The sequence below is a fragment of the Oncorhynchus keta genome, chromosome 34 (genome assembly GCF_023373465.1).
Source record: "Oncorhynchus keta strain PuntledgeMale-10-30-2019 chromosome 34, Oket_V2, whole genome shotgun sequence".
In the NCBI taxonomy this organism is placed as follows: domain Eukaryota; kingdom Metazoa; phylum Chordata; class Actinopteri; order Salmoniformes; family Salmonidae; genus Oncorhynchus; species Oncorhynchus keta.
In genome coordinates this window covers 57658496-57682100 of record NC_068454.1, presented here as the reverse complement: position 1 = coordinate 57682100, position 23605 = coordinate 57658496, and the positions used below count along the sequence as shown (strand labels likewise).

General features: G+C 42.8%; 1 protein-coding gene across 9 annotated transcripts in view; it reads left to right on the top strand.

Moving 5' to 3' along the window:
- Positions 1-23605, top strand: part of LOC118367356 (mitogen-activated protein kinase kinase kinase 5-like) — a 45809-nt gene that overhangs the window by 7365 nt on the left and 14839 nt on the right. For all 9 annotated transcript variants that reach the window (XM_052494148.1, XM_052494149.1, XM_052494147.1 and 6 more), the window contains exons 5-18: positions 2872-2978; positions 3278-3448; positions 3882-3994; positions 4415-4574; positions 7610-7760; positions 8146-8250; positions 8623-8675; positions 10457-10552; positions 11221-11305; positions 11992-12125; positions 12927-13054; positions 19836-19972; positions 20297-20402; positions 20574-20731. In XM_052494148.1, coding sequence (XP_052350108.1) covers positions 2872-2978; positions 3278-3448; positions 3882-3994; positions 4415-4574; positions 7610-7760; positions 8146-8250; positions 8623-8675; positions 10457-10552; positions 11221-11305; positions 11992-12125; positions 12927-13054; positions 19836-19972; positions 20297-20402; positions 20574-20731 — 1704 coding nt within the window. The remainder of the gene's footprint in view (positions 1-2871; positions 2979-3277; positions 3449-3881; positions 3995-4414; positions 4575-7609; positions 7761-8145; positions 8251-8622; positions 8676-10456; positions 10553-11220; positions 11306-11991; positions 12126-12926; positions 13055-19835; positions 19973-20296; positions 20403-20573; positions 20732-23605) is intronic.

Here is a 23605-nt window from a genome sequence, read left to right as displayed (position 1 = left end):
ACCCCGCTGACCAGAAGCTCTCGGGGTGTGCGAGAACACGTGGGCGGACGAAGAGAGAGCAGTAGGAGTAGCAGTGTTATCTGTGGTGATCCATGTTTCCGTCAGTGCCAAGAAGTCGAGGGACTGGAGGGAGGCATAGGCTGAGATGAACTCTGCCTTGTTGGCCGCAGATCGGCAGTTCCAGAGGCTACCGGAGACCTGGAACTCCACGTGGGTCGTGCGCGCTGGGACCACCAGATTAGGTGGCCGCGGCCACGCGGTGTGGAGCGTTTGTATGGTCTGTGCAGAGAGGAGATAACAGGGATAGACAGACACATAGTTGACAGGCTACAGCTAATGCAAGGAGATTGGAATGACAAGTGGACTACACGTCTCGAATGTTCAGAAAGTTAAGCTTACGTAGCAAGAATCTTATTGACTAAAATGATTAAAATGATACAGTACTGCTGAAGTAGGCTAGCTGGCAGTGGCTGCGTTGTTGACTTTGTAGGCTAGCTGGCAGTGGCTGCGTTGTTGACACTACACTAATCAAGTCGTTCCGTTGAGTGTAATAGTTTCTAGAGTGCTGCTATTCGGGGCTAGCTGGCTAGCTAGCAGTGTTGATTACGTTACGTTGCGTTAAAAGAACGACAATAGCTGGCTAGCTAACCTAGAAAATCGCTCTAGACTACACAATTATCTTTGATACACAGACGGCTATGTAGCTAGCTACGATCAAACAAATCAAACCGTTGTGCTGTAATGAAATGAAATGAAAATGTGATACTACCTGTGGAGCGAAGCGGAATGCGACCGGGTTGTTGAGTGCGGAAGTTCTATTCAGTAGACGTTGGCTAGCTGTTGGCTAGCTAGCAGTGTCTCCTACGTTAAGGACGACAAATAGCTGGCTAGCTAACCTCGGTAAATTAAGATAATCACTCTAAGACTACACGCTCTAAACTACACAATTATCTTGGATACGAAGACAGCAAAGACAACTATGTAGCTAGCTAACACTACACTAATCAAGTCGTTCAGTTGAGTATAATAGTTTCTACAGTGCTGCTATTCGGTAGACGGTGGACGTTTGCTAGCTGGCTAGCTGCTGGGCAGATAGCAGTGTAGACTACGTTAGGACGACGAAATACGAAGTTGCAATAGAAGTGCTGACTGTTTCACTTTGTTGTCCTCTTTCTTTTCCTTTTTCTTCTGTCCTTCTTTTGTCCTTATTTTGTCTTCCTTTCTTCTGTTAACTAGATATTTTTTGTTGTTATTCTTTGTAAAAAGCTTCATGAGGTAGTCATCTGGAATGCATTTCAATTAACAGGTGTGCCTTGTTAAAAGTTCATTTGTGGAATTTCTTTCCTCCTTAATGCGTTTGCATCAATCAGTTGTGTTGTGACAAGGTAGGGTTAGCATACAGAAGATAGCCCCTATTTGGTGATAGACCAAGTCCATATTATGGCAAGAACAGTTCAACTAAGCAAAGAGAATTGACAGAGAATAAGACATTAATGTCAGTCAATCTGGAAAATTTCAAGAATTTTGAAAGTTCCTTCAAGTGCAGTCTCAAAAACCATCAAGTGCTATGATGAAACTGGCTCTCATGAGGATCGCCACAGGAAAGGAAGACCCAGAGTTACCTCTGCTGCAGAGGATATGTTGATTAGAGTTACCAGCCTCAGAAATTGCAGCCCAAATAAATGCTTCACAGAGTTCAAGTAACAGACACATCTCAACATCAACTGTTCAGTGGAGACTGTGTGAATCAGGCCTTCAAGCTGCAAAGAAACCACAACTAAAGGACATCAATAAGAAGAATAGACTTGCTTGGGCCAAGAAACACGAGCAATGGACATTAGACCGGTGGAAATCTGTCCTTTGGTCTGATGAGGCTGAATTGAAGATTTTTGGTTCCAACCGCATTGTCTTTGAGACACAGAGTAGGTGAACGGATGATCTCTGCATGTATGGTTACCACAGTGAAGAATGGAGGAGAAGGTGTGATGGTGCTTTGTTGGTGACACTGTCAGTGATTTATTTAGAATTCAAGGCACACTTAACCAGCATGGCTACCACAGCATTTTGTAGTGATGCGCCATCCCATCTGCTTTGCGCTTAGTGGGACTATCATTTGTTTTTCAACGGGACAATGACCCAACACACCTCCAGGCTGTGTAAGGGCTATTTGACCAATAAGGAGAGTGATGGAGTGCTACATCAGATGACCTGGCCTCCACAATCACCCGAGCTCAACCCAATTGAGAGGGTTTGGGATGAGTTGGATCGCAGAGTGAAGGAAAAGCAGCCAACAAGTGCTCAGCATATGTGGGAACTCCTTCAAGACTTTTGGAAAAGCATTCCAGGTGAAGCTGGTTGAGAGAATGCCAAGAGTGTGCAGAGCTGTCATCAAGGCAAAGGGTGGCTACTTTGAAGAATCTAAAATATATTTTGATTTGTTTAACACCTTTTTGGTTACTACATGATTCCATATGTGTTATTTCACAGTGTGGATGTCTTCACTATTATTCTACAATGTAGAAATAAAGAAAAACCCTTGAATGAATAGTTGTGTCCAAACTTTTGATTGGTGCTGTGTATATTTTCGGCTTGGCAAATAAAGGGGGATATTCATTTTATATCACCATTTGTCACGGCTTCTTAATCGTCTTTGAACAAAGGTTGACATCGCCCAACCCTACATGCATGTATAACAAGTACTGCAGGGGTTAAAGTAAATCAATTTTGAGGGAGGATCTTCACTTTGTATGTCTATTTAAAAACATTAAAGGTGTCTGCAGCTATGCCTAATTTATAATGCTTTGAAATGAGAGGTGTCATTGTAATGTTGGTAAAGGGTTTGCTCTAATCCAGTCCTCTTTCTGACTTCAGGACTACGATGCCATTATCAAACTGGTAGAGAGCCTGAACAACTTGCCCACGTGCTTGGTGGCTTCCCAGCAGAATATCAATTTTCACTACATATTTGCTTTAAACAGGTACCATTGTTCCTCCACTTGTGTATTGCTCACATATTCTGTTTGACGATAGTCTTTCACATGATATCATAAAAGGAAATAATGGAGCCAACCCCCATTTTAACACTTAATTAGGGGGCTTGCTGAAAGCACCGTACTGTTTTTTTTTTTTCCCCCTATCTTTATTATTTTAGACGACTGAAGCAAGCACACAGATTTTCTTCAAGAAATTTACCCGACACTTTAACTTTAAACACGACACAGGCTGTTCATTCTGAGGATTCCATCTGTCATAATGTTTCCTAATCCTTGACCTTCAGGAGGAATCGTCCAGGTGACCGTGCCAAGGCCCTGGAGGTGATTCTGCCCATCGTGGAGTCAGGTGACCGGGTGGCGTCGGACGTGCACTGCCTCTGTGGCCGTATCTACAAAGACATGTTCATGAGCTCAGGCTTTAAAGACCATCGCAGTCGAGACCAGGCCTGCTACTGGTGAGACCTTCCATTACGGTGTCCATATTAGTACAGTCTTGGAGTTGGTGTCAAAGCCACTCAGACTTGTCAGACGTCCTAATATCCACCCGTTACACACAGCATCCCTTCACTCACTCCAGTCAAGATCTCCTTACTAGGGCTCGACATCAGTCTATGTTATGTTATTCCTTTTAGTTCCCTCCATCATTTTCAGTTACACTTTACTTGAGTCCTCTGTCATAAAGGCTGCATAACACTGTTAGAATTAAGAAATGGCAATGGCATAAACAGTCATGATGCCTTGTGTCAGGCTTATGACATCTGACATACCTGATCCTATATGATACGCTGTTATTAAGCAAAACATTGCTTAGGTCAGCCCATTGACTAGGCAGCAATATATGTTTATTAATTCATCCATTTTAATCTCCCTTCACGAATTCTCCCCCAGGTACGGCAAAGCCTTCGAGACAGAGCAAACCCTTCATTCCGGCATCAACAACGTTGTCCTCTTGATGGCTGCCGGCCACGAATTTGACACCTCCATCGAGCTGCGCAAGATAGGTACATTGTTCTCACCGACACTCTACTGCCCTGAATCAGTAGCCTGTCAAAGTGAACTAGTGTGTTCATGTTTTGTTTTGTATAATTGCTTAAGTAAACTACAATTGCCTTGTTTTAAAAAAAAATCCATGCCGGTAATCAACCACAGTGAATGTGGGCTAATTGTTGGTGCAGTCCTACTCCCTGCCAATCACTATCATCGTTACTAACAGTCTGAATAAGGACACTAAATAATTACACCCCTACATTATTTATTAATGAATGTCACTGTTATTCTTTTTGGGCTTCTGTGCCATGTCTTCTTTCGTTACATTTCGATGCCATACTGTTAGCCTGAGGAAAAAATATATAATATTCTCACTATCCAACCTCTGTCTGTCTGCGCCCGTGTGTGTTTGTGTTTGTTGTGTGTGCTTCCAGGCGTGACCCTGAGCAGCCTGCTGGGGAGGAAGGGCAGCTTGGAGAAGATGCAGGACTACTGGGACGTAGGCTTCTACCTGGGAGCCAGCATCCTGGCCAACGAACACAGGAAGGTCATCGAGGCTTCAGAGAAACTCTACCGGCTCAATGCACCCATGTGGTGAGAGGAGTCTCAGTTCATCTTGTTAGATCCTATGGTCACTGCAAACATTCAAGACAGCACAAACAGATCTGGGACCAGGCAGGCATTCTTGATGTGAAATATATGAGCATATCATTCTAACAGATTCCTCAATAACACTGATGTTTATATGAACCTGCTTTTTGAGATTGAGATGATTAGAAACCAGGATGAGGGGCCACATTTCAAAATATCCTGTTAAAGGGCAAGTACAGTCATCCGGATTAAATGTAAAATAGCCTTTATATTTTTTCACGATTTTAAAAATGCTCCAAACATGAGGAAATGCACTTCTTCTCTCATGTCTAACTATCAGTAAGACTGAAAAGACAGGCTGAGTGGGCGGGTAGTTAATAGGCTGAGTGGGGGGAGCCTGCCTTGACTGACAGTTCTTTGAAATACTTATGACAAGCAATTTGGATGTAATGAGCAGTGTTGCAGTGAGATCATGAAGTTAGCTAGCTAGTTCATCTTGTAGCTAGTTCATCTTGGACAATTTCAGTTGAAACTGGACAGGGTGAGGTCTGGGTATGCCTCATAAAATATATACAGTTGAAGTCGGAAGTTTACATACACCTTAGCCAAATACATTTAAACTCAGTTTTTCACAATTCCTGACATTTATTCCAAGTAAAAAATCTGTGTTTTAAGTCAGTTAGGATCACCACTTTATTTTATGAATGTGAAATGTCAGAATAATAGTAGAGAGAATTGTTTATTTAAGCTTTTATTTCTTTCATCACATTCCTAGTGGGCCAGAAGTTTACATACACTCAATTAGTATTTGGTAGCATTGCCTTTAAATTATTTAACTTGGGTCAAACATTTTGGGTAGCCTTCCACAAGCTTTCCACAATAAGTTGGGTGAATTTTGGCCCATTCCTCCTGACAGAGCTGGTGTAACTGAGTCAGGTTTGTAGGCCTCCTTGCCCGCACACGCTTTTTCAGTTCTGCCAACAAATTTTCTATAGGATTGAGGTCAGGGCTTTGTGATGGCCACTCCAATACCTTGACTTTGTTGTCCTTAAGCCATTTTGCCACAACTTTGGAAGTATACTTGGGGTCATTGTCCACTTGGAAGACCCATTTGTGACCAAGCTTTAACTTCCTGACTGATGTCTTGAGATGTTGCTTCAATATAACCACATAATTTTCCTGCCTCATGATGCCATCTATTTTGTGAAGTGCACCAGTCCCTCCTGCAGCAAATCACCCCCACAACATGATGCTGCCACCCTTGTGCTTCACGTTTGGGATGGTGTTCTTCAGCTTGCAAGCCTCCCCCTTTATCCTCCAAACATAACAATGGTCATTATGGCCAAACAGTTCTATTTTTGTTTCATCAGACCAGAGGACATTTCTCCAAAGAATACAATCTTTGTCCCCATGTGCAGTTTCAAACCGTAGTCTGGCTTTATATGGCGGTTTTGGAGCAGTTGCTTCTTCCTTGCTGAGCGGCCTTTCAGGTTATGTTGATATAGGACTCGTTTTACTGTGGATATAGATACTTTTGTGCCTGTTTCCTCCAGTATCTTCTTCCTGAGCTGTATGATGGCTGCGTGGTCCCATGGTGTTTATACTTGCGTACAATTGTTTGTACAGATGGTCGTGGTACCGTCAGGCGTTTGGAAATTGCTCCCAAGGATGAACCGGACTTGTGGAAGTCTACTATGTTTTTTTTCTGAGGTCTTGGCTGACTTTTGATTTTTCCATGTCAAGCAATGAGGTACTGAGTTTGAAGGTAGGCCTTGAAATACATCCACAGGTACACCTCCAATTGACTCAAATGATGTCAATTAGCCTATCAGAAGCTTCTAAAGCCATGACTTAATTTTCTGGAACTGTCAACTTAGCATATGTAAACTTCTGACCCACTGGAATTGTGATACAGTGAGTTATAAATTAAATAATCTGTCTGTAAACAATTGTTGGAAAAATTAGTTGTCATGCACAAAGTAGATGTCCTATCCGACTTGGAAAAACTATAGTTTGTTAACAATAAATGTGTGGAGTATTTTGAAAAATCAGTTTTAATGACTCCAACCTAAGTGTATTTAAACTTCTGACTTCAACTGTGTGTGTGTGTGTGTGTATATATATATATGTGTGTGTGTTATGTTGACTGCCAGACCATATTCATAAACCATGACTATCAATGATGTCAGGATCTCCCATTTGGCATGTGTCTTCTGTTGCATTTTGCAGCAGAACTGACCAATTTATTTATTTTATTTTACCTTTATTTAACTAGGCAAGTTAGTTAACCCACAAAATACGCATTTGTTCTTAACTGCAGAACAACAGATTCTTCCTTGTCAGTTCAGGGATTCGATCTTGCAACCTTCCGGTTACTAGTCCAACACTCTAATATTGACATGACAGCTGAGTCTGAGTTTTGAACGACCCCCCCCTTTTCTTCCATGCTGGCTGAAGAACTAGCTAGCCAGTAACTCGCAAACACCAGACAAAGATGAAAGGGGGAACCTAAAATTATCTTTGCATAGATGAATAGGAGAAACCTGTCATTTGATGTCACCTTGCAGTCAAATTTTAGCACCAGTAGACTAGCTAGCTATGTAAACCACACCTTCTATGCTGATGGTTACGAGTCGGTACTTATTTAAATTAGGCAAGAGAATAAGACGTTACCATTGGTGTATTAAATTGAGGGCTTTATGTGATGTCACATGAAACCCTAAATTATCCCGCCACCTGAATTCAAGTGTTTGACACGGGGGGGAGGGGACCAGTAACTTTATGATCAGACTTGATCAATGTACCAGCAACTGTCATTTTTCCTACTTTGTTCAATCTACTTTGATTTGGTTTCATCTAAATATCATCCATTTGATGAAAAACATGATTTTGACTATGCTGGACCTTTAATGTTAAAGATCCTGGTCATTTAGGGGACACCTTTCCCCTAAGCAAAAGTTTGGTATGACCTCTTTTAAGGTCAATGTTTTGAACTTTGATTTTGATTTTCAAATACTTATTCGCATCTTTCTTTTGAGGTATGTGGGCTCGATCATGGAGACGTTCATCTTGTACCATCAGTTCACCAAGCCCCCGGAGGTGAAACCGTCTAAACAGGAGACTGTGGACTTCTGGATGGAGCTGTTGCTGCAAGCCTGCAAGCCCACTGTTTCCACTGACCGCTGCCCAGTAAGTCCTCACCACAGCTCCCAGTACATTCAGCTTTATTTAGTTAGAGCATAGCGGCATGTTTCCAAGTCACTCTGTCAGACACTACCGCTCCAAGTACTCCCAGTTCCTCAAACCCACATTGCTTTGTGAGACCTCAATAGATTCTCTCTGCCTAGTATATAACAGTTCTGGGCATTCAAATGCAGTGCAGTAAAAAAATATTTGCTTTTACATGCATTTAACTGCACGGTCATGGTCAGATAATTGCTAATGATGTTGGCACTTGGCGTCACCCTGCCGGGAGAGTTTGTCATGTTGACAATGTACAGTAGCAAAAGTATTTGGAAAAGTAACCTTTTAATGCCAAAAACTGTTATTGCCATTAACCATTGCCGTTCCTCAGGTTCTGATCTTGGAGCAGACCAAAGTGCTCCAGCCCACTATAGTGTGTGTGAGTGAGGAGGATGACAGCTGCACGGTTCGGCTCAACCACATCACACCCCTGAAGGTACAGACCATGTTCGGCATGACAATGACCGTAAGAGTTGGCTATACAGGACAAGCAGATCTGGGACCAGGTGAACAGACCCCTCTACCGCCTTGTAGATATTGAAGTACTGAGTTATACTGTACAGGTCTACAGTTTTCAACCTGTTAAGACATAGGAATTGGTAGTTCAGGAATGGTGTGTTTAACCAGAATAGGCGTGGAGTGTTTTCAAAACGGCACCACGTCAGTGACGGGAAAGAAGACATGCCTATAATCGCCAAATGAGGATGTGTGCCACCCGCGTGTGTGTGCAGGCGAGTGCACACTTTGTGTGTGTGTTTAGACTGTTGAGTCAGCATTTTGACAGTTTGCCATGTCTTCCCTTCCATAGAAAGGCCAGAAAGCCCAGTGGACTTTCCCAGCCGCGCAAATCCGGGGAGTGAGGTACGGTAACAGACAGTACAGTGTGTGCTAATATTTCTGGGCTGAGTTCCTGGCTCTGTGATGTGTGGGTGTGTCGTGTTCACGCCTGCAGCCCATACACATCACCAGGGCTAGTCTACCAGACCTAGGCTCAAATACTTTTTGAACTATTTCAGCGTTTCCTTTAGCCTGCCTGGAGTTCCAGATGGGCAGAGTTTTCAGGTTTGCGACTACTCTATTGGTTCCATTGCGCCAGGCAAGCTCAATCAATCAAGCCCAGCTAAAGTATTAGAAAGCATTTCAAATAGTATTTGAAGCCAGGTTGCGGGCTACTGAGTCTAAACACTATCTGTCTGGTGGACTTGGCCACTGGCCATCAGGGTGTTTTTGTCTGTGTTGTTTTCAACGACTTTGTGTGTGTGTGGAGGTCACTGTGTACTTTACCCTTGTTTTGCCTACCGAACTGCCTCCAGGGCGATAGATTTATTTTCTTTCAGTTTATATTTGCAACACTGTCACCCAGGGCTGGGTGATATGGCCAAAATCTCATATCCCGATATAGGTAATTTCATATCCAGATAACGATACATATCACGATATAGCATATTTTCTGTAAATTCAATGAATAAATAGTTGATATAAAATGACTACATGTAAAGGCCTATTTCTTATTACATTTAGAATTATACCCAACAAATAAAAGGTACTTACTCATGTTTGATTATTTCTCCTTTTATTTAGAACCTTTGTGCAAATTTTCAATTAAACATGTAACAAAATATGAATGTATAAAATCTAAAAAGGTAAATAGAAATCACTTCAACTGATGTTGCAAACAAAATAAATATAGGCCTAAAATATATAATAAATCATTTTAGGGTCTTGCCCGTTTTGCATGTTAATTTGGCATTAATACGTGTCACATATCAATTTGGATTTGGTACCCTGGGTCGAGCGTTAGCACCAACTCACGAAACCCCCGTTTCTCGACCGTGTATATCGGGGCCGTGTCTTTGCAGATGTAAGTTGTAGCGGCAGCTGTTCTCTCCTTCCACCGTCTTGATGCTTTACCATATGGTGTGCCGCGGGCAAAAGCCTCTTGCAACGTCTGAGTCGGGGGTTTGTTTTGAGCACTTGACTGTACTTTTCTGGGTCTCATCGGTAGACTCTCTCCGCACTGTTTCACATGATTCTTACGCAGGTGGTTAAAGAGGTTAGTGGTGTTTGAGCCTGTCGTCGGGACCGGCCTGCGGCATATTTTGCAGAGGACGGTTTTCTAGTCCGTACCAGACTTTTCATACCCAAACCACGTCCATGTGACCGAAGTAGCCCCTCTTTTAGGTACGAACTCCGTGTCTCCGTGCTCTGTGTCACGTTCACTCCCCTCCATGTTTGTTTGTGTTGCAAATTTCCTTCCACACGGGCACGTTTGATGAAAAATATTGCCTTGTGTGATTTGCTACACAACGAAGTAAACACTAGAGCATAATATGAAATGATAAAAAAACGTCTATCGTCACACGATATATATCGTCATATCGCCCAGCCCTACTGTCACCTGGTGGCTTCAGACGTATCAGTATTTCAATCTATACGAGATGGAAAGAAAACATCCTTCTCTGCATTGGAGAGCCACATATTGAATGTGCCATTGTTGGCTTTTCTTGTCTTTATTCATATTCCTTTGTTTGCCTGCGTTGGTATTTTGAGAATACTTGTTGTTATTTCATTGTGGCGCTGCTGTTAGCTTTGAAGTGTTGTGTAGCTCTTAATGCCCCTCTTTAACCTTTTGACCTGCACAGTGTTTCCAAGTTTGACGAGCGTAGCTGCTTCCTGTATGTCCTGGAGAACTCGGATGACTTCCAACTCTGCTTTCCCAGCGAGCTGCACTGTAAGGGGTGAGTCCCACACACGTACAAACACACTTGTACATAGGCACGCACGCACAAACACACACCAAAAGGCAGCCTTTAGCCCAGCTGTCTAGCAGGAAGGGGTATAACAACCAACCATATCAACCATTGATTCATTCCCCACATTCTCTACACAAAACCTACATATAGATTGGGCCTGTTCTTTCAACCATTATCACATGATTTGATTGTGTTGACATGACAACTGTTAATATTTATTTTACTCTGGCCTAGTGAAAATAGAGCCTGCTTCTCTCTCCCTTCTGGTGTGAATTGATAGGGATGTGCATTTTACATTGTGTGCTGATACAGTACAGTATTAGCTAGGTGTTGTGTATTTTGGATACAGTAAATCCCAGGTGTTATCCAAGACTTTCTGAGAAGGAAGGAAGTAGGAAGTGGTTTTCATAGTAGTGTTTGTGGAATCAGTGAAAGGCGAATAACAGGCAATCGAAAGGTCCCCTTTAATACTTCATGACATTGATAACAGTGCTGCGTACTGAATTAGTTTGTGTACATTTCTGCAGGTCTTATCTATGATTTGCCTGTGAGGTCTATGAATATATGACTGACTGATATGCGACATGCTCACATGTATTTGAACAGTCTTTTCCACGTGATTTAGTTTCTTGCTTGTGCTGTTTCTCCATCAGGTTCTGTGAGATGGTCAATTCTCTTCTAACCCAGGCAGAAGCCCCAGTGGAGTACTCCAGCGAGCTCACTGGAGGATTACTGGAGGTCAGCTAGGTTCTTTCTCAATTCATATTTCCTCTCCTCTTTCCTCCTCCTTAAAATGCATTGGAAACCAGGGTTCGAGGGGTGAGACATAGGACCTTCTCCTAAAATATGGTTGAAAAGGAGGTGAGGAGAAAGGATTCAAGGAGTTGTGGAGACACAAATTGCGATAGGGCCGTAGAATCCTCCCTCTCGAGCCTGCTTTTATTTTTTTGACACCCTCCCCCTTCTAACCTACCAGTACACAAACAAGCCCTGTCATGATGGGGTCAATAGGCGAGAAGTTTCCCTTAACCGTCGCCCAAGTAGTGCTATGGTTACCGTATTCCCGACCCCTCATTTTTGTGTGTGTTAAGTTCCTGGTATTCACAGAACATTGGATTCAGTCCAGCATGTCACTCCAGCAAACCTGGGTTCAAATACTATTTGAAATAATTTCAAATAGTATTTCAGCTCACTGCAGTTCAAAGCAGCAGAAGGTTTCTAAATATACATCCCTTTCCATTGCTTTGTGCACGCACTTAACCTTTTCTGTTGTGGTTGCTTGTGAAATTCTTTACACTATTTCTAACCCACTTAGACCCACTTCTCTTAGACACATGTTTTTTTTTAATGAAACACACACACACACACACATTTAGTTTCACACCCGTCATCCTGTTGAATTAAACCTCCCTTACGACTTGCAGTTTATCTATGAGACCAGCGAAAACAGAGACAAGGTGGTTCTGGGTAAAGGAACATATGGCGTGGTGTATGCTGGGAGGGACCTGAGCAACCAAGTCCGCATCGCCATCAAGGAGATCCCAGAGAAAGACAGCACGTATGGAAAACACATTTCCCCTTTTTCTTTTTTCGCCTGGTCCCAGATCTGTTTTAGCTGTATTGTCAAACAATGACCATACTTGTTGACACGACAGCACAAACAGTTCTGGGACCAGGCTACATTTCCCCTTTTTTTTGTTGCTTGGTCCCAGTTCTGTTTTGCTGTATTGTCAAACAATGACCATACTTGTTGACACGACAGCACAAACAGATCTGGGACCAGGCTGCTTTTCTTTGCACATGATACCCTAAATCCGAATGATTATTTTAGCCTAATATGTGTAATACAATGTGAGCGAAACGGTTCATGATTAATGATGAGAATAATGAATGCGCAGATGTTTTCCTCAGAATGCCAAATGTCATGTGTCCCCATAGCTACACTGGAATCTACTCCCTGAAGAGATGGATGTCTATTTAGATTTCCCCATTCCTTGTTTTACGAGCCTTCGACCTCGACTAAGAGCTGAGCCCCATAGTTCAAGAAATGTTAGTACTTAGTTCCTCTGTAGAATTAATGGCCACATAGGTTAAAGCAGCACATGACGGGTGCTTGTAAAGCTCTCATCAAATTCATACAGTACGCAAAGGTCAAAGCTACACCATGTCAGCGCAACTGCAATATTGGAGTGAATTTTATGTTGTTTTTCAATGACGGCACAGCCAGCACTAACATTGTTTATGTTTTGTGGCAATGTTGTTATAACGGCAGACGAACACTGTCCCACTTGCTAATGCTATGCTAATCTAGTGCCAATGCTAACTGTTGGTTCTCCCCCCATCTGCGTGTGAATCTCAGTTACTCCCAGCCTCTGCATGAGGAGATGGCTCTGCACAAGAGGCTGAAGCACAGGAACATCGTTCAGTACCTGGGCTCTATGAGTCAGGACGGCTTCATCAAGATCTTTATGGAGGAGGTTCCTGGAGGTACAGTGCATAGAAATAGAATCTGTTTCATTCTATTTTAAATCTCATTCTGTTTCTATGGTCCCATAAACCAGGTCACAAAGAACCAGTTTATTCACTGTTTCTAATTTCAACTTTTGTGCCTCTCTACTAGACAAGTCTTTCTATCATTCCTTCACTTGGTATGTACAGTATTCATTCATTCTCTCACTGACGGAAGTTTTGGTAATCTTGTCCTGCTTTACCTTTTTAAACTGCCATACGGCTAATGGTTTCAGTCTTCACTTCTCGGTTGTTGTGCCTCTCTACTCATTCTCCTTCTTTCAATCTCTCTCCACCACTCACACACGGGTACTGTATTCACTCATTCTCTCATCAATACTTCCAGTCTTGCTCATCTTTCTCTACTCCCCTAATTATGAAACTGTCACATCAATCAATTAAATGTATTTATAAAGACCTTCTTACATCAGCTGATGTCACAAAGTGCTGTACAGAAACCCAGCCTAAAACTCCAAACAGCAAGCAATGCAGGTGTAGAAGCACGGTGGCTAGAAAAAACTCCCCAGAAAGGCAGGAACCTAGGAAGAAACTTAAAGAGGAACCAGGCTTTGAGGGGTGGTCAGTCTTCTTCTGGCTGTGCCGGGTGGAGATTATAACAGAACATGGCCAAGATGTTCAAATGTTCATAATGATCAGCAGGGTCAAATAATAATAATCAGAGTGGTTGTAGAGGGTGCAACAGGTCAGAACCTCAGGAGTAAATGTCAGTTGGCTTTTCATAGCCGATCATTCAGAGTATCTCTACCGTTCCTGCTGTCTCTAGAGAGTTGAAAACAGCAGGTCTAGGACAGGTAGCACGCCCGGTGAACAGGTCAGGGTTCCATTGCCGCAGGTAAAACAGTTGAAACTGGAGCAGCAGCACGACCAGGTGGACTGGGGACAGCAAGGTGTCATCAGGCCAGGTAGTCCTAAGGCATGGTCCTAGGGCTCAGGTCTTCAGCGAGAGAGAGAGAGCGATTTAGAGGGAGCATACTTTAATTCACACAGGACACCGGATTTGACAGGAGAAATACTCCCGATATAACAGACTGACCCTAGCCCCCTGAAACAAACTATTGCAACATAAATACTGGAGGCTGAGACAGGAGGGGTCGGGAGACAATGTGGCCCTGTCCGACGATACCCCCGGACAGGGACAAACAGGAAGGATATAACCCCACCCACGTTTGCCAAAGCACAGCCCCCACACCACTAGAGGGATATCTTCAACCACCAACCATCCTGAGAAAACGCTGAGTATAGCCCACAAATATCTCCGCCACGGCACAACCCAAGGGGCGGGGGCCCTACCCAGACAGGAGATCACATCAGTGACTCAACCCACTCAAGTGACGCACCCCTCCTAGGGACGGCATGGAAGAGCACCAGTAAGCCAGTGACTCAGCCCCTGTAATAGGGTTAGAGGCAGAGAATCCCGGTGGAAAGAGGGGAACCGGCCAGGCAGAGACGGCAAGGGTGGTTTGTTGCTCCAGTGCCTTTCTGTTCACCTTCACACTCCTGGGCCAGTCTACATAGGACCAACTGAGGAGATGAGTTTTCAATAAAGACTTAAAGGTCGAGACCGATTCTGCATCTCTCACATGGTTAGGTAGACCATTCCATAAAATTTGAGCTCTATAGGAGAAAGACCTGCCTCCAACTGTTTGCTTAGAAATTCTAGGGACAGTGAGGAGGCCTGCATCTTGTGACCATAGCGTACGTGTAGGTATGGCAAGACAAAATCGTAAAGATGGGTAGGAGCGAGCCCATGTCATTTTTTAATTTATTTTACCTTTATTTAACTAGGCACGTCAATTAAGAACAATGACGGCCTAGGAACAGTGGGTTAACTGCCTGTTCAGGGGCAGAACGACAGTGTTGTACCTTGTCAGCTTGGGGGTTTGAACTTGCAACCTTCCAGTTACTAGTACAACGCTCTAACCACTACCCTGCCGCCCCATGCTTTGTCGGTTAGCAGTAAAACCTTGAAATCAGCCCTTGCCTTAACAGGAAGCCAGTGTAGAGAGGCTAGCACTGGAGAAATATGATAACATTTTTGGGTTCTAGTCAAGATTCTAGCAACCGTGTTTAGCACTAACTGAAGTTTATTTAGTGCTTTATCCGGGTAGCCGGAAAGTAGAGCATTGCAGTAGTCTAACCTAGAAGTGACAAAAGCATGGATTCATTTTTCTGCATAATTTTTGGACAAAGTTTCTGATTTTTGCAATGTTACGTAGATGGAAAAAAGATGTCCTTGAAACAGTCTTGATATGTTCGTCAAAAAGAGAGATTAGGGTCCAGAGTAACGTTGAGGACCTTCACAGTTTTATTTGAGATGACTGTACAACCATCAAGATTACTTGTCAGATTCAACAGAAAATCTCTTTGTTTCTTGGGACATAGAACTAACATCTTTGTTTTGTCTGAGTTTAAAAGTAGAACATTTGCCACCATCCACTTCCTTATGTCTGAAACACAGACTTCCAGTGAGGACAATTTTGGGGCTTCACCATGTTTCATCAAAATGTTAAGCTGTGTGTTGTCCGCATAGCAGTGAAAGTGAACCTTTTATGTTTCTGAATGACATCACCCAGAGGTAAAATATATAGTGAAAACAATAGTGGTACTAAAACGAAGCCTTGAGGAACACCAAAATTAACAGTTGATTTGTCAGAGGACAAACCATCCTCAGAGACAAAATGATATCTTTCTGACAGATAAGATCTAAACCAGGCCAGAACTTGTCCGTGTAGACCAATTTGGGTTTCCAATCAATCCAAAAGAATGTGGTGATCGATGGTATCAAAAGCAGCACTAAGGACCTGGAGCACGAGGACAGATGCAGAGCCTCGGTCTGATGCCATTAATAGGTCATTTACCACATTCACAAGTGCAGTCTCGTGCTATGATGGGGTCTAAAACCAGACTGAAGCGTTTCATTTAAATTGTTTGTCTTCAGGAAGGCAGTGAGTTGCTTCGCAACAGCCTTTTCCAAAAGTTTAGAGAGGAATGAGATTCGATATAGGCCGATAGTTTTTTATATTTTCTGGGTCAAGGTTTGGCCTTTTCAAGACAGGCTTTATTACTGCTACTTTTAGTGAGTTTGGTACACATTGTTTATTATGTTTAACATAGGAGGGCCAAGCACAGGAAGCAGCTCTTTCAGTAGTTTAGTGGGAATAGGGTCCCGTATGCAGCTTGAAGGTTTAGAGGCCATGATTATTTTCATGAATGTGTCAAGAGATATAGTATTAAAAAACTTGAGTGTCTCCCTTGATCCTAGGTCCTGGCAGAGTTGTGCAGACTCAGTACAACTGAGCTTTGGAGGAATACGTAGATTTAAAGAGGAGTCTGTAATTTGCTTTCGAATGATCATGATCTTTTCATCAAAGAAGTTCATGAATTTATGACTGCTGAAGTGAAAGCCATCCTCTCTTGGGGAATGCTGCTTTTTAGTTAGCTTTGCGACAGTATCAAAAAATACATTTACGATTGTTCTTATTTTACTCAAATAAGTTTGAAAAATAGGATGAACGAGCAGCAGTGAGGGCTCTTCGATACTGCATGGTACTGTCTTTCCAAGCTAGTCAGAAAACTTCCAGTTCAGTGAAACGCCATATCCGTTCCAATTTTCTGGAAGTTAGCTTCAGAGCTCGGGTATTTTCTGTATACCAGGGAGCTAGTTGCTTATGACAAATGTTTTTTTTTTTAGGGGTGCGACTGCATCTAGGGTATTACACAAAGATAAATTGAGTTCCTCAGTTAGGTGGTTAACTGATTTTTGTACTCTGACGTCCTTGGGTAGGTGGATGGAGTCTGGAAGGGCATCTAGGAATCTTTGGGTTGTCTGAGAATTTATAGCACAGCTTTTGATGATCCTTGGTTGGGGTCTGAGCAGATTATTTGTTGCGATTCCAAATGTAATAAAATGGTGGTCCGATAGTCCAGGATTATGAGGAAAAACATTAAGATCCACAACAATTATTCCACGGGACAAAACTAGGTCTAGAGTATGACTGTGGCAGTGAGTAGGTCCGGAGACATGTTGGACAAATCCCACTGAGTCGATGATGGCCCCGAAAGCCTTTTAGAGTGGGTCTGTGGACTTTTCCACGTGAATATTAAAGTCACCAAAAATGTGAATATTATCTGCCATGACTACAAGATCCGATAGGAATTCAGGGAACTCTGTGAAGAACGCTGTATATGGCCCAGGAGAACTGTAAACAGTAGCTATAAAATATGATTGAGTAGGCTGCATAGATTTCATGACTAGAAGCTCAAAAGATGAAAACGCAGTCTTTTTTTTTTTTGTATATTGAAATTTGCTATCGTAAATGTTAGCAACACCTCCGCCTTTGCGGGATGGCAGGGGGTATGGTCACTAGTGTAACCAGGAGGTGAGGCCTCATTTAACACAGTAATTTCATCAGGCTTAAACATTTAAACCATGTTTCAGTCACGCCGAATACAATAGGTGTAGACTTTACCGTGAAATGCTTACTTAGAAACATTTTCCCAACAATGCAGAGTTTAAAAAAATAATAATAATACAAAAATTACAACTAAATAGCAAAAAAAGCAAACGTTAACACAATAAAATAACGAGGCTATATACAAGGAGTACCGGTACTGAGTCAATGTGCAGGGGTACGAGGTAGTTGAGTTAATTTAGGTAATATGTACATGCAGGTAAGGGTAAAAGTGACTAGGCAATCAGGATAGATAATAAACAGAATAGTGTGTGTGTGTGTTGGCGTGTCAGTGTAGTATGCTTGAGTGTGGGGGTAGAGTCCAGTGAGTGTGCTTAGAGCCAGTGCAAGAATGTTTCCAGGAAGTCTGGAGGTCTTTTTGGTGTGTGTTTGTGTCTGAATGCGTGCATGTATGTGTCTAATTCAGTGCTATAGCTGCAGGCAGAATATGACACAGGAAGTGTGGGTGTTTCCAGTATCACAGTGATTGAGAAAAATGGATTTCACAATGCAATCAAGTCACTGATGTACCAGTGTTTAAAAAAAAAAAAAAAAGTGAAAATACTTTAAAAATTAATGTTTTATTTCAGCTTCTGACATTTAATCATTGTGTATATTCGGGGCCTTGTTTCCCAGAGCCTTCGTAACGTTAAGATCATCGTTAGAACCTTATTTAGTAGCCAAGTTGATTCCCAGTTCCTTCGTTAGTAATGTGGCACATCTAGTGATCCAGACCACTCATAGCGCAGCCAAAGTGCATCATTATATGCATTTATTTTGCCCTTTCGCTTAACTTTATTCACAGGTTTTCGCTAAACAGCATAAACATCTTCATATTTTTTTTTACATTTACATTTAAGTCATTTAGCAGATGCTCTTATCCAGAGCGACTTACAAATTGGTGCATTCACCTTATGACATCCAGTGGAACAGCCACTTTACAATAGTGCATCTAAATCTTTTAAGGGGGGGGGGTGAGAAGGATTACTTTATCCTATCCTAGGTATTCCTTAAAGAGGTGGGGTTTCAGGTGTCTCCGGAAGGTGAGTGATTGACTCCGCTGTCCTGGCGTCGTGAGGGAGTTTGTTCCATGGGGGCCAGAGCAGCGAACAGTTTTGACTGGGCTGAGCGGGAACTGTACTTCCTCAGTGGTAGGGAGGCGAGCAGGCCAGAGGTGGATGAACGCAGTGCCCTTGTTTGGGTGTAGGGCCTGAACTCAGAGCCTGGAGGTACTGAGGAATGCATTTTCCCCTCACAGCTCCGAATGGCAAGCACCATGGTCTTGTAGCGGATGTTGAGCTTCAACTGGAAGCCAGTGGAGAGAGCGGAGGAGCGGGGTGACGTGAGAGAACTTTGGGAAGGTTGAACACCAGACGGGCTGCGGCATTCTGGATGAGTTGTAGGGGTTTAATGGCACAGGCAGGGAGCCCAGCCAACAGCGTGTTGCAGTAATCCAGACGGGAGATGACAAGTGCCTGGATTAGGACCTGCGCCATCTTCCTGTGTGAGGCAGGGTCGTACTCTGCGGATGTTGTAGAGCATGAACCTACAGGAACGGGCCACCGCCTTGATGTTAGTTGAGAACGACAGGGTGTTGTCCAGGATCACGCCAAGGTTCTTAGCGCTCTGGGAGGAGGACACAATGGAGTTTCTGTCTGACTTTGACTACCGTTACCTTCAGAACTAAGTTGACTACAAATACAAAGTTGCCAAAGTGTTTGAAATTGTTACTAACAAGTGAAGAATACAATTATGCTTCGAATGAAAACCAAGATGACTGCATTAAAAGATGCTTAGCCTACATGGGTCTGTGTAGGCTATTTCCATCAATTGAGTTATATTTTTCGACTAGGCTATTCGACCAAGTTTTTCATGACGTGTGACAACGTGGTCAACGATGTGCCCAATCTGTGATGTAGTGCATTGTCATTGGGTAAGCATAATAAAGCTGCCTCAGTACCACCTACGTCTGAAAATAGGCTATTAACTCTCTACGGGCTGATCCTTGGTCAGTATTGTGGAATCATTTTAATGTTCAGATTTGAATGGAGATATCTGATCCTAACAGTGTTGACACATGGTATAACGAGGCACTAAGCGAACGTTCTCACTGGGTGGTTCTTTGGGAAACAAGTTGGCTCGTGTATATAATGATGCATCTGGTACGTCATCGTAATGCTTAAGTTACATCGCAACTGGGAAACGAGGCCCACAGGTGTTGCAAATCCTAAATAGAATCCCTTACATATCTAACCGTAACCCATTCCAATGTCATCTCTCCCATGTAGGAAGCTTGTCGTCTCTCCTGCGTTCCAAATGGGGACCCCTGAAAGACAACGAGGCCACCGTCATTTTCTACACCAGGCAGATCCTGGAAGGGCTTAAGTATCTCCATGACAACCAGATAGTCCACAGAGACATCAAGGTGAGGTTTGTTGTTGCTAAATAAAAACATTTGTGTGGTTTTTTTTTTTAAGTACCAATGCCATAGCGGATTTAAATTCTCACGGTCAGAGTTATTAGTTGTGTTCATTCGGTACTAAACGGCGGAAAATGGAGTGAAACAGGAAGGCATTTCCTGGACTTAAGAAACGCTCCTTTTTGTTTTCCTTTTCAAAACGCTTTTCTACGTTGTGGCCTACTGAGCTTGAACCTGGTGTATGTATGTTGCTTAACTCAACTACTAATGTGTCACAATGTGTTGTGGGGAAAGAGTATCTGGTGTAAGAAACAAGTCATTTTCTCACAGGGTGACAACGTGTTGATTAACACCTACAGTGGTGTTCTCAAGATCTCTGACTTTGGCACCTCGAAACGACTGGCGGGAATCAACCCCTGCACAGAGACCTTTACAGGTGTGTGTGGGTGTATGTTTGATGCTTGTGTATGAGTGTGGTTGGGTATGTGGCCATGCTTTTTGCATATGACCATTTATATTTGACTTTGTTGGTATGAATATTATTTACATGTGTTGTCTACATGTTTGTGTAGGCGGGTGTCTAAATGTCTCTGTGTGGTGTTCTTAGGGACCCTGCAGTACATGGCTCCAGAGATCATCGACCAGGGCCCGCGGGGTTATGGGAAGCCTGCAGACATCTGGTCCTTGGGCTGTACCATCATAGAGATGGCCACGGGGAAACCACCCTTCCACGAGCTGGGCAGCCCACAGGCAGCCATGTTCAAGGTAATCTTTCTGTTAGAAAATAAAAGAGAGCCGCACACTCTAGGAGCTCAGATGCAAAAATGTAATTACCAATGTTTCGACAGCCAAGCTGTCTTCATCGGGGTGTAATCACAAACACTGCGGGATGACTCGTTTATGTAGTGTCAAAAGACACACTGGTTTCTGTAATCATGGCCAAGAGTGGCCTAATATCATTGGTTAATTCTCAAGTATTAAAATGGCATACAAAGAACAGCATACAAAAAATAAATGGACAGCATACGATCATAGATTCATTTTAAACTACACAAGCTTACAATTACAATGGCAAAGTCACAATCACGGCTTCAGATCAAAGTCTACGTTGAGACCGAAGGGAGCAAGGGTCTTTAAGTTAAAGATCCAGGCAGCCTCTCGATTTAACAATAAATTATCAAGGTCACCCCCTCTCCTAGGGAGGGTGACATGTTCGATGCCAATATAACGCAGACACGAAATCGAGTGGCCTGCCTCCAAAAAGTGGGCCGCAACTGGGTAAGTCAAGTTTTTGCACTTAAATGGTGCTACGATGCTCTGAGATACGTACTTTTAATTCACGCTTTGTTTAACCCACAATTTTTACCACAAGGACAAGTTATAAGATAAATAACTGCCTTATAGTGGAGCACGTAATAACACCTTTGATTGGGATCGATTTCCCTGTTTGTGGGTGTTTGAAGGATCTACATTTATAAGTGCCATTGCATTGAGCACAGCCATTACACTTGTAATTTCCATCCAGTAGGGGCGCAAATGGACGTTGTTCAGGAATATCTTGGTGGTACATCAGTGTAACAATTGGTTTCTGCCCCGCGAGAATACGACCAAGGGAAGGTCCAAAAACACATTACCGAGACTTTCATTGGATTTTAGAATGTGCCAATGTTTGAACGATTCCCTTAATTTGTTCAGAGCACTTTGAATAGCGGGTAGTTAGAACACAAGAATGCGTCTTTTTGCGAGACTGACCTTGAAAAGGGTCATGTTTTGTTTTGGATTTTCTCAATGGAAATATTAATCTGATCATTTTTGTAGCCCCTCTCCTTGAACTTTCTTTGCGTCTCAGCCATATTTCTGTCGAAACCTGATTGTTTTTTGCAAATTCTTTTGATTCAACAGAGTTGGCTGTAGGCCAAACTATTTATCAAGGGAAGTGGGTGACAACTATCAGCCCTCAACAAACTGTTACGATCAGTAGGCTTCCTGTAAAGATCAGTGTATAGAACATCATCTTCACACAAGATCAGAAGATCAAGAAAACTGATTTGACGTGTATCAGATTGCATAGTAAATCTCTAATGATCAGGAGTTAAGAAAAGCATGGAATGCCTGGAGCTGTTTTGCATCACCCTTCCATAGAACAAACATATAATCAATATAGCGTTTCCAAATAATGATGTTGGGCAAGAAAACATTTTTGAGAGGCTTGAAAATCGACTCTTTCTCCATGTAAACCCACATACAAATTAGCATAGTTAGGAGCCATGGGGGATCCCATAGCAGTACCCTTTGTCTGAATAAAGAAATAATTTAGAAACATGAAATAGTTGTGTGAGTGCTATTTCAGCCAATGTTATAATGCATGCACTGGAAGGTAGTTCATTAGGGTCACGTTGCAGAAGAAAATGTTCCATGGCTTCAATACCGCCCTCGTGTGGAATATTTGTGTATAACGACTCAACGTCAAAAGTAACTAACAAGGTATTCTCAGGGAGAGGATCAAGAGATTCAATGATAGAGATCATACTGCTGGTGTCCTTTACAAAGGAGGGGAGCTGTTCTGCGAGTGGTCTAATAAAAAAGTCAACAGAATTAGAGGGGCCGTTACTGCATCAATGCCTGCTACAATAGGGTGTCCTGGAGGTTGTAACATTCTTGTGTAATTTCGGCAAAGTGTAGAAAGTGGCAATTTTAGGGTGTTGAATAGCCAAAAAGTCTTGTTCTTTTTTTGTTATCTGACCAGAACTTAAATACCCATCTAGGAAAGTAAAGATAGTATTCTGAAATTGGGAAGTAGGGTCACTTCTGAGTTTCTTGTAAAAGGTGTTGTCAAGCAGCGGTCTGACACTCATTTACATAAACTGTCCTATCCATGAGTACAACCGACCCACCCTTATCAGCAGGACGAATAAGGACTGACGTATCGGATTGTAAATCAAGCAAAGCTTGTTTTTCATCCTTAGGTAAATTATGGAAAGATTTGGACCCCTGTTTATTCTTAAGGAGATCTTTTTCCACAAGTCTGCAATAATCACTCTATCGAGACATGCGATTGGCTGGAGGTATAAAATAACTCTTGCTTCTAAAAAGTCAGAATATGTGCAGGAGAGCAACCTACTGGTTCAATAGAAGTGTCAGAATTAGGGGTGCTAAAGTATTCCCTTAAACAGATGTTTCTAAAAAAAACTAAACATGTCTACCTTAACATCAAAATCGTTGCACTGTGTTGTAGGCACAAAAGATAACCCTTTTATTAAGCAAAGAGACATGGGCAGGGCTCAATATCTCGCTTGATAAATGAAAGACACTCAGTCCCGTGGGTTCTGGCACTGTTGTGAACGGTCTCCTCTGCCTCTGATAGTCGTTTCTTCTTACCCCGTCGGGGGCGGCATCTCGTCGATGCGCGTGCCTGCGGCCACCTCCGCCCTTCTGTCCGTCCAATCTCTCGTTGAATAAAAAACGACCACTGGAAGCCGATGAGGCGCTGGTTGTAGAGCGTTGGTCAGACGGGGGTGGATGGACGTAAGCGGCATCCCTCCTGCGTCTGTCATGGAGAGGAGGAGCACAGACCTCTTTTCAGGGTTTCTCCAGAAGTAGACTTTATCCTCGGCCTTGTCTTTTTTGTCTTGGTTGAAT